This window comes from Culex pipiens, unplaced genomic scaffold (assembly GCF_016801865.2).
Source record: "Culex pipiens pallens isolate TS unplaced genomic scaffold, TS_CPP_V2 Cpp_Un0003, whole genome shotgun sequence".
In the NCBI taxonomy this organism is placed as follows: domain Eukaryota; kingdom Metazoa; phylum Arthropoda; class Insecta; order Diptera; family Culicidae; genus Culex; species Culex pipiens.
In genome coordinates, this window is record NW_026292820.1 from 875,316 (window position 1) to 890,098 (window position 14,783).

General features: G+C 38.7%; 2 protein-coding genes across 2 annotated transcripts in view; one reads left to right on the forward strand and one right to left on the reverse strand.

Moving 5' to 3' along the window:
• The window catches only part of LOC120424212 (protocadherin-like wing polarity protein stan), a 63,497-nt gene that overhangs the window by 47,958 nt on the left and 756 nt on the right, over window positions 1-14,783 (forward strand). Inside the window, exons 6-10 of the mRNA XM_039588266.2 lie at window positions 6,397-6,617; window positions 6,690-7,226; window positions 7,294-7,663; window positions 7,862-7,931; window positions 7,993-8,698. Coding sequence (XP_039444200.1) covers window positions 6,397-6,617; window positions 6,690-7,226; window positions 7,294-7,663; window positions 7,862-7,931; window positions 7,993-8,698 — 1,904 coding nt within the window. The remainder of the gene's footprint in view (window positions 1-6,396; window positions 6,618-6,689; window positions 7,227-7,293; window positions 7,664-7,861; window positions 7,932-7,992; window positions 8,699-14,783) is intronic.
• On the reverse strand, window positions 2,183-5,033 carry LOC120424216 (uncharacterized). Its single transcript, XM_039588272.2, has 3 exons — window positions 4,842-5,033; window positions 3,814-4,225; window positions 2,183-3,753 (listed from the first exon to the last, which is right to left on the reverse strand). Exons 2-3 carry the CDS (start codon window positions 3,906-3,908, stop codon window positions 3,402-3,404), a joined length of 447 nt encoding a protein of 148 aa, XP_039444206.1. The 5' UTR covers window positions 3,909-4,225; window positions 4,842-5,033; the 3' UTR covers window positions 2,183-3,401.

Genomic DNA, 14,783 nt, shown 5'->3' on the forward strand with positions numbered 1-14,783 from the left:
AATTGCTGTATATATATATATATATATATATATATATATAATATATATATTAATTATATAAATATATTATTATATATATAGTATATATATTATATATTATTATATATATAGTATATATATTATATATATTATATATATATATATATATATACAGCAATTCCATTTGAAAAGAGCCTAAACCGAAAAAAAAGTTCTCCGATCGGGCTCAAAATTTTTCTGGGGGTTCCTTGGCCAAAATAATTAGACCCGTATTTTTTTGTTTGGCCATTAGGGTGACCTACATCGTGCTAGGGTGGTTCGAAAAATGGCAATTTTCGTCATTTTTCGCAAAAACCACTTTTTTCGAAAAATCATATCTCCGCGCCATTTCATCCGATTTTAGCTGTCCTAGACGCAAAAGAAAGGTGATGAGTTTGGCTATTTGGGAAAAATAGTAAGAAGTTCCAAAAATCTAGCCTAACTATTGAAAAAGTCGTATGAAAACTTAAAATGGCGTTTTGCCCGTGTCTGGACCAAAGAGCCTATGTCTGAAAATATTTTTATCGGATTCCTCGGAAAATTTCACATAAAATATCAAAAAATTGGCGATGTCGAACCGTACGTTTCAGAGATATGATTTTTTGAAAATAAAAACTGAGTTTTTCGACGCGCCACGCGCAAAAACAGGAAAATGACGAAATCGGCAAAAAATCAACTTTTTTTACTAAATCTGCGATAACTTTAAAATTTCAGCGATGACCTATAGATGTTTGGGTATCAAAATTTTTGTAATTGAAAGACGCAACTTTTGGTACCATAACATCTATAGGTCATCGCTGAAATTTTAAAGTTATCGCAGATTTAGTAAAAAAAGTTGATTTTTTGCCGATTTCGTCATTTTCCTGTTTTTGTGCGTGGCGCGTCGAAAAACTCAGTTTTTATTTTCAAAAAATCATATCTCTGAAACGTACGGTTCGACATCGCCAATTTTTTGATATTTAATGTGAAATTTTCCGAGGAATCCGATAAAAATATTTTCAGACATAGGCTCTTTGGTCCAGACACGGGCAAAACGCCATTTTAAGTTTTCATACGACTTTTTCAATAGTTAAGCTAGATTTTTGGAACTTCTTACTATTTTTCCCAAATAGCCAAACTCATCACCTTTCTTTTGCGTCTAGGACAGCTAAAATCGGATGAAATGGCGCGGAGATACGATTTTTCGAAAAAAGTGGTTTTTGCGAAAAATGACGAAAATTGCCATTTTTCGAACCACCCTAGCACGATGTAGGTCACCCTAATGGCCAAGCAAAAAAATACGGGTCTAATTATTTTGGCCAAGGAACCCCCAGAAAAATTTTGAGCCCGATCGGAGAACTTTTTTTTCGGTTTAGGCTCTTTTCAAATGGAATATATATATATATATATATATATATATATATATATATATATATATATATATATATATATATATATATCCTCGGCAAACCGAGGATCCCCTTGTAGAGGATATCCATAGAGACTCTCATGCCAAATATCAGCCCATTTGGTTGATAATTGGCCTGTCCCCAGCGGTTTAAAGTTTACATAGAAATTACTATGCGATTTTTGCGCATTTCGTTCAATCATGATGATTTTCGAAACATGTTATGGATTTTATTTCTACTTTAATATTAAAACTGCTGCTTATGGGTGGCCAGCTTCCGCGGTATGCCACCGGCAGGGTTGCGAATGAGCGAGCGCTCACGGAAAGTGTGCTCGCTCCAGCTGGAGCGTGAGTTTTTATCAGGTAGCTCGTGCTCGCTCACGCTCACCGGAGCGTTTTGCGCTCACGTGAGCTGGTGAGCCAAAGTAGGTAGTTGTTTTTCCCTGTTGAAGCATCTGCCTGTTTGAAACGAAGTTTCTAGAACTATCTCAGCACAGGCAGCAAAAACAAACAAGAAAGTGGTAAACAAACAAAAGTAAGCAATGAAATGGATTTATTCGGCGAACCGAAATATACGTTCTATATTAAATTCAGAATTATCCAAGGGGCAGAATGATTCACTCTTGAGTGTGCTAACAAAGAGCTAAGGCTTCATCCATAAAGTACGTCACGCTCTAGGGGGGGAGGGGGGGTTCTGAGCAAGTGTGACATTGCATGTAATAAATATAGGAAAAGCGTGACAAAGGGGGGGAGGGGGGTAAATTTTGGCTGATTTTAGCGTGACGTACTTTATGGATGGAGCCTAACTCATTCTTAATGTAAAAATTCATTGACGTGAAGAGATGCACTGATATGTACAAAAATTGAATTAATTGACAAATATTTATTTTAAGTTTTTAGAATCCGGAGTTTTGACTCAAGGCGGTTTAAAAAACATCAAAAAAATAAAATTTGTTTTATTGGACCATTAAAAAACCCAGCAGTAAGCTTTATAAAAGTTATAATCATCCCTCATATTCGGAACATTTTATAGAATGTCCATATTCAAAAAATCATATATTGAATTTGTAATTGAATATTTTCAGAGGCTTGGTAGCGGAAGTGTTAAATATAATTTACTTGGGGAAAAGGAGCCATCCTTTATGTGCTAAAACATAACAATGACAATTTATATTATTTCATTCAAATGGGTTATTTCAAACACTAGCAATTTTGAGGCTTTTTTGTAAAAAGAGAACTGTTTCAACAATTAAACCCTATTTTCTAGAATAAGAATGAGAAAGATTAACTTTATAAAAATGATCAGCCATTTCCAAGCACTGAACAATTTATTAAACGGAATGACTTTTGTTTAATGGTTGCTCATTCAGATTCGCACGCTGGAATGGTAGCATACAAACTGTTTAGGTACATAAAACAGTTTATTTTTATATTTTAATTAACCAAGCACATAACACTGAATCGAATTTACCCCAGCATAAATCTTCTTGAATTATTTCATTGTTTTGTAAGTTTTCCTAAGGTTTTCAGTCCTTTTTGTTTACGCGCTTATACCCTTCCCCCAGCAATTGTCTCTGCTTACCTTAACTATTATTAAGGTAAGGCCGATTAATTCGAAAATATTTATATTTTCAACTCTGACTGTAGGTCTCCAATATGATTTGACCCTTGTGAATCCAATTTATTATTCAAAAACATGGTTAATGAAAATAAGCTTTTCAATTAATATATAAAAAAATGTTCCTAACTGATGTTTCCACTGACATGCTGCGCCTTAAGTAAAAAATCTAACTAGGATTGAAAAACAAAAAAACTGTCTCAAAAAAGTAAAACGATTCGCGATACTTCCAAAGTGAGCGCTCCGTGAGCGAAAAATGAGCGCGAGCGCGAGCGTGGGGCAAACGCGAGCTGAAAAAATCGGAGCAAACGTGAGCGCGGGCAAACGTGAGCTAGCTCGCGCAGCGCTCCTCCTCACGAATGAGCGAAAAGTGAGCGCTCACGAGCGCGTGAGCGCGTGAGGAACGCAACACTGGCCACCGGTCACGTCCGAAGACCCCAGGCTGAGCAGGTTACGGATGGACGTTTCGTTGGGCAGCAACATCGCGACCTTCATTTTCGAGCGCGACAGCGATGTAGAGAACAGGGTGGACTCGTTGCCGGCCATCATTTGGACAGGCTTGGAGGAGTTGGCCATTGGTTGTTGATTCGGGAAGAGAAGTCGACGTTTTCCAGCTGGGAAGTGAAGCGCCTGAACCGATAGTTCCCTCTTTCGAGAATGGCACAGATGTTGCCAGTTCATCCGGCAGAAGCTGCGCCGTCGCGAGTTGAGCGTTTGCAGGCGGGAGTTGCTGAAAGAGTTTGAAAGTAAATTAAATTGGCTAGACACTGAACACATTCTCATTACTCACCGGTGACTTCTTCGGTATTCCAGGTAGATGTTCTTGATCAGGTTCGTCGGATATCGCTCCAACCTCTGGAAGTAATCCGAGTACGACAGCTTCATGACCTGCGGCTTTCGTACAGACGGTCCTTCCAGAACTGGTGCAAACTGTTTTTCCGGATGTTTATGTAATACTCGTCAAACATGTCCCGCACCACTGCGGACCCTCAAGATATCCAACACTGTCCCGTCATCACTTCCGACACATAATGTTGGTCGTAAACCGCCGGCACCGAGTGCAACATCCGCGCTGACCACCTCCGATTATGCTGCTTCTCGTCGTTTCCCTCTTCCGTCGGACCCTTCTCCTCACCGTTAAAATTAACTTTATCGTACTTGTTCAAAAAGCGGATGTAAATCTGCTCCAACTTCAATCTCGTCTACACAGTAAAAAAATCATAATAAAATTATATCAAAAAAGGGGTGCATCTTTTATGTCAGAAAAAAGCTTTAATTTAACTCTAATAATGTGTAAATTTACATCTGGCAGACGCTAGGAAGAAAATATCTGTAATCCCAAAAAAAATATCAAACCGGCGATAGTTAAATCTACACAGAAAAAAATATGTAAATTTACACAGCACGTAACTACTGTTTCTTATGTAAACTCACTCAATGTAATGTTGAAATATGATGTAAAGAGTAAAAAGTCATGGAAATTACTCCAATGTAAATCTAAATCTAATGTAAATCATGAATCTAACGGAAACGTTGAGCATGGAAACTCAAATCTGATGAATTTCTGCACGTGTTCGGCTTCCTGTAAATTCCTATTTAATGTAAATCATATATCCAATGTATTTCTGCCAAACGTTGACTTCAAAACTACCCGAACTAAAAATAGTTATATTTGGTTCTCTTTCTATGGATCTCATATTTCGGTGGTCCACTGCCTGAGCCTCGACCTGAGCAAGTTGATGCTTTAGCCGCTCGTCTATAAAATGCGAAGATGGCTCAGTCGGCAGCGGGTAGCAGCAGTAACACCGAACATCCTACCCGTCGTCCGTTCGATTCCAGTACAGCGTTATTCAACTTGGTCGTCGACGGGATAGCGTCCCCTACCTGTGAAACAACTTTTTAAAATCAGAATTTCCTTTTGCTGCCCGCTTCAATCATTTTAAAATAGAACTTAGGCCCACGGGGTTGAGCACATCGTTTATCTGTAGCGCATATGGAGCAACTTCCGCAAATATGGTAAATATCGGTAAATCCAATGCACGATTATGCACGGCATGCGCGGGATTTTAAACGAAATTTTGATCAGTGTGGAATGTGACGTTTCTACACATCAGCTAGAAATGTCATGTCTAGCTGTCATTTGTTTTGTGTTGGACGAAAACGCGGATTCCGGCAAAAAAAAAACAATTTTGTGCTAGGCCAGGTTTCCGATTCCTCCTGTCCTCCTGTGCTGAACATTCAAAATGTTCCTTTGCCAGAACGGCCAGAACCAGCACTGTAACAATAGAACAGTTTGGACTGAGTGGGCGGTAAGTTAGAATGTGAAAACCAATCAGGATTTTGCCATGTTTACGCTTTTTCTGATTACTTTCAGCATTGAAATTGAACCAGAAATGCAACGACGAATGTTGATTCATCCAGCGCTAATTTGGCCAACTACATGGAAAATTATCTGGTCTTGTTCGAGAATCTGCCGGACGTCGAAGATCTTAGTTCTTCCACGGGTTAGTTGAACGGCGATGGCCCCGGAACCGTTGGCGGTCGCCGCCTTTTCGACAGACCAGTTCAGTCAAGCTACACAACGTATTATCATCGTTGCCGGTACCAGCTGGCAAATGTGACGTCGTTCTCCGGGTCGTAGGCGAATTCGCCTACGTGCAGAATCCTCGTGGCGAGAAAGGTGTCGTAACCTCAATCCACAGACCACCGCAAATTTCGCGCTATCACTCGCACTTTCGGGCCGAACTTTGGGACGGCCTCGTCGCCAAAATGCTGTGATCACGGGAGCAAAATAAAAGTAACGCGATTACAGTCTAGTAATTAGAATTTTATCACACGTCCAGCTAGTTCGGGCTCGGTCAACTAATGGTAAAGAACAATCTTCTCTCTCTCTCTCACTAGCAATCTTCCGGTCAGCTGTCACTGGGTGGTCATGTTGACGTGTACCGTTGTAGACGGCACCAACATTCGGTAGGGGCGCATCGCGTGGCCCTAACACATGCTGAAACATATCGGAACTTATAGATTTTGCTGATACGCGTCGAATGAAATCAAGATGATCGAAATCCATAATAAAATAAGGATTTTATGAGTGATTTTAGAAATAGCAAAAATTCGTTTTTTTTGTACATTTTAACCCAAAATACTCAAACTTCAACAACTTGTAACTTTTGAACCCCGGGGTTTAGAGAGTTCATCCATGTCTCGGCGAGATCTTTCGAATAAAGTTCCTTCCGTTCGTGTACATCCTTGGGCCAGCTCCCATACACATTTGCCCATTCTCCTTTGACTGGTTGGTGTTATTGTATGTCGCAAATGGTGGAATTGGGTGGCCTAGTGTATTATCTTTTTAAAGTTTTTTTTTTGTTTGCAGTTTGCTTGTAAATTGGTGGCAATTGCGTTACATTACGCCTGGCTAGCGGCATTTGCGTGGACAACAGTAGATTGTGTACATTTGTACCGTATGCTGACTGAAATGCGAGATGTCAACCACGGTCCAATGGGTTTTTACTACGCGTTGGGTTATGGATCACCAGCGCTGTTGGTCGGATTGTCAATTGGTGTCCGCGCGCATGAGTATGGAAACAGTGTATTGTACGTATATTTTGTGGATGTTTTTTGTAAAATTATCGACTTACTTCAAGGTTATTTTCTTTTCTTTTTCAGCTGCTGGTTGTCAGTGTACGAATCAGTTATTTGGTGGCTAGTTGGGCCGGTTGTTGCCATGTCGGTGATAAGCTTGTTAATTCTGTTTATGTCGGTTAAAGCGGCATTTACAATAAAAGATCATGTTCTAGAATTCGGAAATCTAAGAACCCTACTCTGGCTATCGGTAGTGTCGTTACCACTAATGGGAATTTTGTGGGTTCTTTCCGTGCTTGTTGCCTCGGAAAGTTCTCAGATGCTTCAAGTTTTACTGTCTGGCTCTGTGATAGTTCATGCTCTGTTTTCAGTCGTCGGATATTGTATAATCAACAAACGTGTACGTGAAAATTTACACAGGAGCTTCTTGATTTGTACTGGAAGGAAAGTTCCACTTCTTGATTCTTCAATGGCTATCAGTATTAGTTCCCAGAATGTTGGCCCGACTACCAAGACACCAGGTTTTACTGGTCATTATGAAACAGCACGACGTAATATTGGCATCAGTGCATCAAGTACTACGTCTCGTAGCACTACAAAAACAAGCTCCATCCCATACAGGTGAGAGACCTTATTTCAGTACTTGCTGAGTGCTTCTTAGTCTGACTGCAAATAATCTTTTTTTCAGAAGTGATAGTCAGTTTCGACACACTTCAACATCGACATCAAACTATAACTCAAACAGTGATGGTGGGCCAACTTACGTTAGGGGTTACGAGAGTAGAGGTATGCGAAAAAGTAAGGTTACAGGTCAGGACGGCACATCGCACCATCAAAAAGATCGACACCACAAACGTGATTCCGATTCAGGTAGTGAAACCGATGGACGAAGCTTCGAACTAGCTTCGAGTCACTCCAGTGATGATGAAGAATCCCGTGTTGGTCGCAATAGTAGCACTCACCGTAGCAATGAAAGAAATTCCACATTCTACCTATCCAATATTATGGAGCACGTTGCAACTACCCCTCCGGAATTGCATGTTGTGCAAAGTCCTCAGGTAATTAATTTGATTTGATAAACAAAATCGAACTAGACCAATCACAAAAAGAGGACAATAATTTGTTCTAATTTATATTCTTGATGATTGATTGGTATCGGTCGGAACAGACTCAGAACGGTTTTTTTTTAAAACAGCACTTCCGATCGGCTCAGTTTTTGGTATCAAATGAATAACTAATATTCGAAACATTTACAGCTTTTCCCTAACGTCAATGATCCGCGGTGGTCGAATCGAGTACCTGATTCATACATAAACAGGCCAAATGGTAAGAATTGAATTATTTTTCCTTGCATGTTCTGTTAATAACTGTTACATTCAACTCTCAGTTGGGCGTTGGTCACAAGAAACGGGATCAGACAACGAAATGCATCCTCAAAACGTTACCAGTACTTTGCCGCGACCGGATCTTACCGATACTTCATATTTGCTTCAAGACAGAATGGGAGTGCAACCATCATTACTTGAAAATATTCACGAAAGTTGCAACTTTTCGAGTCAGAACTTTATGCACGAAAACAACAGCCACAATATCAGAGAGTACAGAGACTTTGAAGACATTCCTCAACATATAACAATGCCGTACATTGCTGACGCAGGAACAAATAACCTACCGGGTTCCGCCCAAGTAGTCAATCACATGCGTGCCTATAACTATGACACTCCTTATACCATGAAAGATATTTGCTATGATCCATCGAAAACAAACAACTCTATACCTCAGTCGTCATATATAGGAAAAGAACGTATTTCATCAGAACTTTACAGCCCGAGAATAGATAATGTAGGCTCGTTCAAATCCAGTGTACAATCGTTATTGAAAAACGATTACCAACGTCATAAACAGCACAATGAAACGGATCGTATGTCGGAGAGTTCCGATAAAAATCCGTACAATTTCCCCTACACTGCTGAGGAAGATCATTCAAGCCACAACTATGCAACACGACACGAGGACACGAGGCGTCATCAATTGAATAACCCATCGTCAATTCAGCCCGAGGCTTCATTAACAATTGTCAACAATGACACAGAGTATGTATCACTTTAATTATTGCTCATAATCAAGCTTTGGTATCGTAAATGGGGGTGACATTGATTGGATTCCAATTTATTTTTCAAATATGATTGAAACAACATGAAAATTAGTACCTAAGTTTTTTTGTCGCGATTGCTTCCGGGAAATTTTGGGCAAATTTGGCTGCCGATTGAATGTGATTTGAGAACATTTGCATAATTTATGGAACTTCCATGATCAAAGGGGAGATTTCACGAAATGAAATACGCCGACGCGTTAGTTAGACTGTCCAAAAACGTTCTGATTTTATTGTAATCGAAAAGTCCCCCAGAGCCTCACACATGAGGTACTGCGGTTTTGCTTATTGAGCATTAATCGAGCTACTTGTTTTAATCGCGGCGAGGTTCGCAGTTTGGATAACTGTAGTCGGCTGTGCTGATGATAGAGGGTGACGTGCGGGAATTCCCGGGAAATCGACCATTTTTGGATCTCTCGATTCCCGAAAAATTCGATCGAGACTCCCGGGAAATTTTAAACTTATAAATGTCGAAGCAAAACTATATAAATTAATCAGAAAATTACTTGGAAAATTCTAAATTGTTTAGAACATTGGATGTTCAATGTTCGATGTTGAAGTTCGAATAAAACAATTCTTCTCTAATCTTCTTATTCAGAAAGTGTAAATTTTAAATTCCAATAATTATAATTGAGAAAAGCCAAAAAATAAGGACCCCCAAATTTACCATGAAGCAGTTACACCTCAGAATTGAAATCTAAAGTTTTTTTAAACATTATTTTTATTTATTATTTCTAAGAGGTAAAGCTTTTCCAAAATAAGTCCGATTTCCATATCCTCTCTCGAGCATAGCAATCTTCAAAATCTGTTTTTTTATTCTCAGTCCCTAAGTTAATTTCGCTGCATGTATGGTTTGGTAATTTCCATTTTTAAAGTCAATAAGTCATTTAAGTATAAATTGATATTAATTTTCAATGATTGCTTCAATATGAGTTTTGGTTTTATAATTGCAATTGGAGACCTTGATATGGTTAAATTCAGAAACACAGTTTTTTATGTTTTATTTTTCAAATAATATAAGATAGGTTGAATTGAAAATTTATTATAGGAGTTAAGTTGGCAGAATATTTTCTCAGATTCCATAAAGGCGATAATGATAGCGGGTTTTAGTTTTCTTCAAATTTATTTTTCAGATAAATGCACAGAATGAAATGTTCAATCATGATAAATTTTGCTATAACTTGTTAGCTAATTTTATATTTTTAAGCCTGCATGATTTGAACTGATTAGTTTGACTGTATAAGCAAAGAACTTTCCCGGATCCTTTCAATTAAAGTCAAGCCTTTTTGAAGTTTATGTTCCTCGACTCTGACCAAAAAAATAAAAAAAAGTTAAAAAAATTAAATTACAGGCCACGGTTTCAACATTTGAATGAAAAAAGTCCAAAAATTTTAAGTATTGACGAATTTTTAATTGTTTGAACAAAAAGTTTAAAAAAATATAAAGATATGAAATTTTTATTCATTTTGAGGAATTTGTCCATCAATATTTGGGTCATTCCATCTGAAGCGGAACAGCATTTGAAAATTACCCTCTCCGATCCTGCTCAAATTTTGCAGAGCTGTTGATACTATCAAAACATGCAAAAATCCCGAATTTCATCCAAATCGGACCACCCCCTCCATTTTTGTACATCCCCAAAAAATCGACTTTTTGCGATTTTTGACCAAAGGGAGCGTTCTTTTATTACGTAACGCAAAATTTAGGATTTTTGACCTCCCTCCCCCCCCCCCCCTTTGTAACAAATTGTAACAGATGAGCCTTCCCCCCACCCCCCCTGTAACGCGTAACGCAAGGTCTTTTTGCAAATTTTTATGAGTGCTTATATGAAAATTTTGCGTTACGTAACAGAATTTTTCAGCACACCCCCCTCCCCCAATTTTCGTAACATTTCGTAACAGACACCAACACCCCCTCCCCCCCTAACTGCGTTACGTAATAAAAGAACGCTCCCAAACCTCCTAGTTTCAAACAGCGATAGCTCAGGAACCACAAATCGTAGAAGGTCGGTCTTAGACTCAATTTTGAAGGAAATTGGACGTAGAATCCATTTCCGTGATCAAAATGATGATTAAAATATTTTTCTTACCTGTATTGCGCAATTGAAAACTTTAAACGGCCGTATCTCAAAACACCCCAACTTATTTTTTTTTATTTGACCTCACCATCGTGTTCCCCGGCCAATTTTACATAAGAATCACTTATCGACAGAAATGAATATGTTTCGTTCCAGAGATATCGAATTTTAAAGTTTTGTGTTTTCGTGATTACCTACATCAGCTTCATTCGCCGCATCTGCTAGAAGCACACAGGCGAGCTGATCAATAACTGCTACCTGGTCATTTATTGAAATAATATTTCATCATAAATAATCTTTATCAAATTGGGCAAAAATTAACTGTATAACACTGTAGGAAAATGGAGTTTAATCGCTAATGTTTATCTGCTCAAAAAAATGAATGAAGTGAATTTCTGTGCTAACCCACAGGACAGAGCAATAACGACACACAGTAAAGGGCAGAATTGGATTCCGATGGAGCGAGCAGGAAAATGCAATTAATCTTGTTAGTAACACTGAACAATAAGAGCACGATACATTCAAAAATCAAATTATTCGCTCTACAGCATTGCCTTGGCGTTCTGGATTGCGAGATTCCTACTCGAAACTAGGTGTTCGAAGGCTTGATTGTTGAGGCAATTGCAAACCTCTTTTTACACCTTAGTTTCCATCCACCCCGTAATTCGAACTGACGACCTTTGGATTGTGAGTCCAACTGCCTACCAGCGACTCCACCGAGGCAGGACCCAGGAAGACGAATCCTACACCTGGACTGAGCTAACGACCTAACCTTTTTAGGTTAGTCCGGGGCCAACATTTACTTCCCGTCCGACGGAAGGCGTGATCAGACAAATCTCGTCTCGAAAAATGCCACCGGGACCGTCTGGGATCGAACCCAGGCCAACTGGGTGAGAGGCAATCACGCTTACCCCTACACCACGGTCCCGGCACGATACATTATTGAGTAAAAAATATGAATTAAAATGAATAAAATTTGTTGATACGTTGTACTCTAGTGAAGGACGATCACAAGGAGTAGGAGAAGGATTTCTGGAAAGTATAAAACTGAAAAATGTAAGAAAATCACAAAGTTTGATCTGTTGCAAAGCGGCTAATTTCCCATATTTAGTTGCGATGATTTCGACACCATCCGAACAACAGTGTTTTTTTGGATTCTTGGAACACAATACGGCTGCTGTCCACACGTATAATGATTTTTTATAATTAAATGTACCTTGACCAAAATCATCTATTAATCAAATGGAGCTGGTTTAATATGATCAATCTTTTAAACCATGAATCAGATTTGCCAAGTTATGGTAAAGTATCAATAATAAACTATAATAATAATAATGATAAAGCAGGTTTTGGGATTTTTGCTGAATGGCACTATTTTGCTACCGCCCATGATAAAGGTCCTAGTCATGGCCTCGGAGGTACTCTAAAACGGTTAGCAACACGTAAAAAACGGTGCATTCAAAATAACCCAATAAATATTTCTTACACAAAAATAGATTGATCAAGGTAGGAGAACAGCATCTAATTTCAGCGTTCCTCTAATAGTAAGTAAAGTAAATCTTTCCCAGTTTACAAAGCGGATTCAGTGGCAATTTCATTCTCAACTTAATGTTAACATGTTGAGGTTAATGTTAACATTCCATAGGTCGCCTTCCTAAGGTGTAATGATAAGGTCCAGTTTGTGACGATACACTACCTTCCCTTTACTAAGCAATCGATTCCAGAAGGGAAAAGATCACCAGTTATGTTGGTCCGAGCCGGGATTCGAACCCCGACCTACCGCTTACTAGGCGGGAGCGTTACTACTAGGCCACGTGGCTCGGTCGCGTTCCTCTAATGTTGCTGATTAAAAGCGTTTTCAACTGAAATCGAGTGATAAATAGCTCAATAAGAAGTGAACAAGCAAGTTTCTATCAAAAGTTTTGCAAAATTTGTTGTTTAAATAGTGAAAGTGAGCAAATTGGACGAAACTAGGAGCGAGGACTTAACCTGCTAAACATACGAGAATTTTCCCTATTAGCAATTTGAATAAATATTTGCGTAAAATTATAAAAATATAAATTAAATTAATCATCTCCCAGAACACCAGGTAGCAGTTATTGATCAGCCCGCCTGTGTGCTTCTAGCAGATGCGGCGAATGAAGCTGATGTAGGTAATCACGAAAACACAAAACTTTAAAATTCGATATCTCTGGAACGAAACATATTCATTTCTGTCGATAAGTGATTCTTATGTAAAACAGGCCGGGGAACACGATGGTGAGGTCAAATTAAAAAAATAAGTTGGGGTGTTTTGAGATACGGCCGTTTAAAGTTTTCAATTGCGCAATACAGGTAGATAAAATAAATTAATCAACATTTTGATCACGGAAATGGATTCTACGTCCAATTTCCTTCAAAATTGAGTCTAAGACCGACCCTTCTAAGATTTGTGGTTCCTGAGCTATCGCCGTTTGAAACTAGGAGGTTTGGTCAAAAATCGCCAAAAAGTCGATTTGTTGGGGAGGTACAAAAATGGAGGGGGTGGTCCGATTTGGATGAAATTCGGGATTTTTGCATGTTTTGATAGTATCAACAGCTCTGCCAAATTTGAGCAGGATCGGAGAGGGTAATTTTCAAATTTGCACTTTTTCGTGCACAGTTGAGATGGAATGACCCATTTGAGAATATATTTCATAATTTTATTTTTTTTAATTATGTTGTGCTTTGCTTTTTGTTTTCATCAGTATTTATTTGTTTATTTTTAATTCGTAAAATAAAATTTTATGTTCTAGACAAATCGTTAGCTGTGTGCTATCTTATGACATAGACCATTTTGGCAACTGTGTGAAAATTCCACACAACAGTGCCTTCCCAGTTAACTCAATCCGAATTCTGAAACGGAATCTAATTAGAATCGTATACAAATTCCGTTTAAAACGCAACAACCGGTTCCGTGTTCGAACCGGTTGTTGCGTTTGAAACGGATTCCGTTTCAGAATTCGGATTGATTTGACTGGGTTGTTGCGTTGCAGACCCCTTCCCCATGGGTACTGCTGTACCAAGCATGCACCATTTTCGTAACGCGCGACATTTTTAGTTTTTTTCTGGATTGACACCACACCAGAATGGAGCCCTTAGGACAACATTCTTTGTCAAAATATTGGTCAAAAAGCCATTTGACATGATCATTCAAAATGGGTCCGCAGGCCATAAAAAATCACCTCGCCTCCCACGTTTGGCCAGCGGGCCATACGTTGGACAGCCCTGGGTTAAGTTAGGTATCTTTGGTTAAGGGGTCGCGGATAGTTTTGCACCTTTCGGCAAAGTTGTAGGGAATTGAATTTCCTACAAGAGTCCTACACTTGGACAATTTTGGGCGAGACCCGCGCCAACTGGCAAAAAATACAAAAAACTATGTTTTTCTGCATACATTTTTGCAATTTTTCCCCATATAAACTTAAACGATAAAAAACGACCCTTGAACATTAACCAATTTGGCTCAAAATTGGCACAGAAACTTATTTTTGCCTAAGAAATCAATTCGGAGGGTATCCATGATGTCGATTTTTTTTTATTGTCACCCTAGTCTACATCCAAAAAATGGTAAGAATAGGATAACTATATAGGTAAAACACTGAAACAGTTGCTTTTCTCCATACATTTTGACGATTTTTCCCATACAAACTTCAAGCGATTAGAGCGTGGGCAGAATGTGCTCAAATTTGGAATTTAGCCTAGTGATGGGCCAATGGTGATTGTCCACGCTCCATACCAAAAATATTTTATTTGTATGGAAATTGTCCACGATAGGGGGGGGGGGGTGAGATTTACCAAAAAGTGTCCACGTAGTTTATGGATGGTCCCTTTATTGAACCTTTAAAAAAACTCCAGTTTTATTTTTTATAAGAATAATAATGATATGGCGTTCCGAATGTACAATTTTTAATGATACTCCATTATTTTTTCT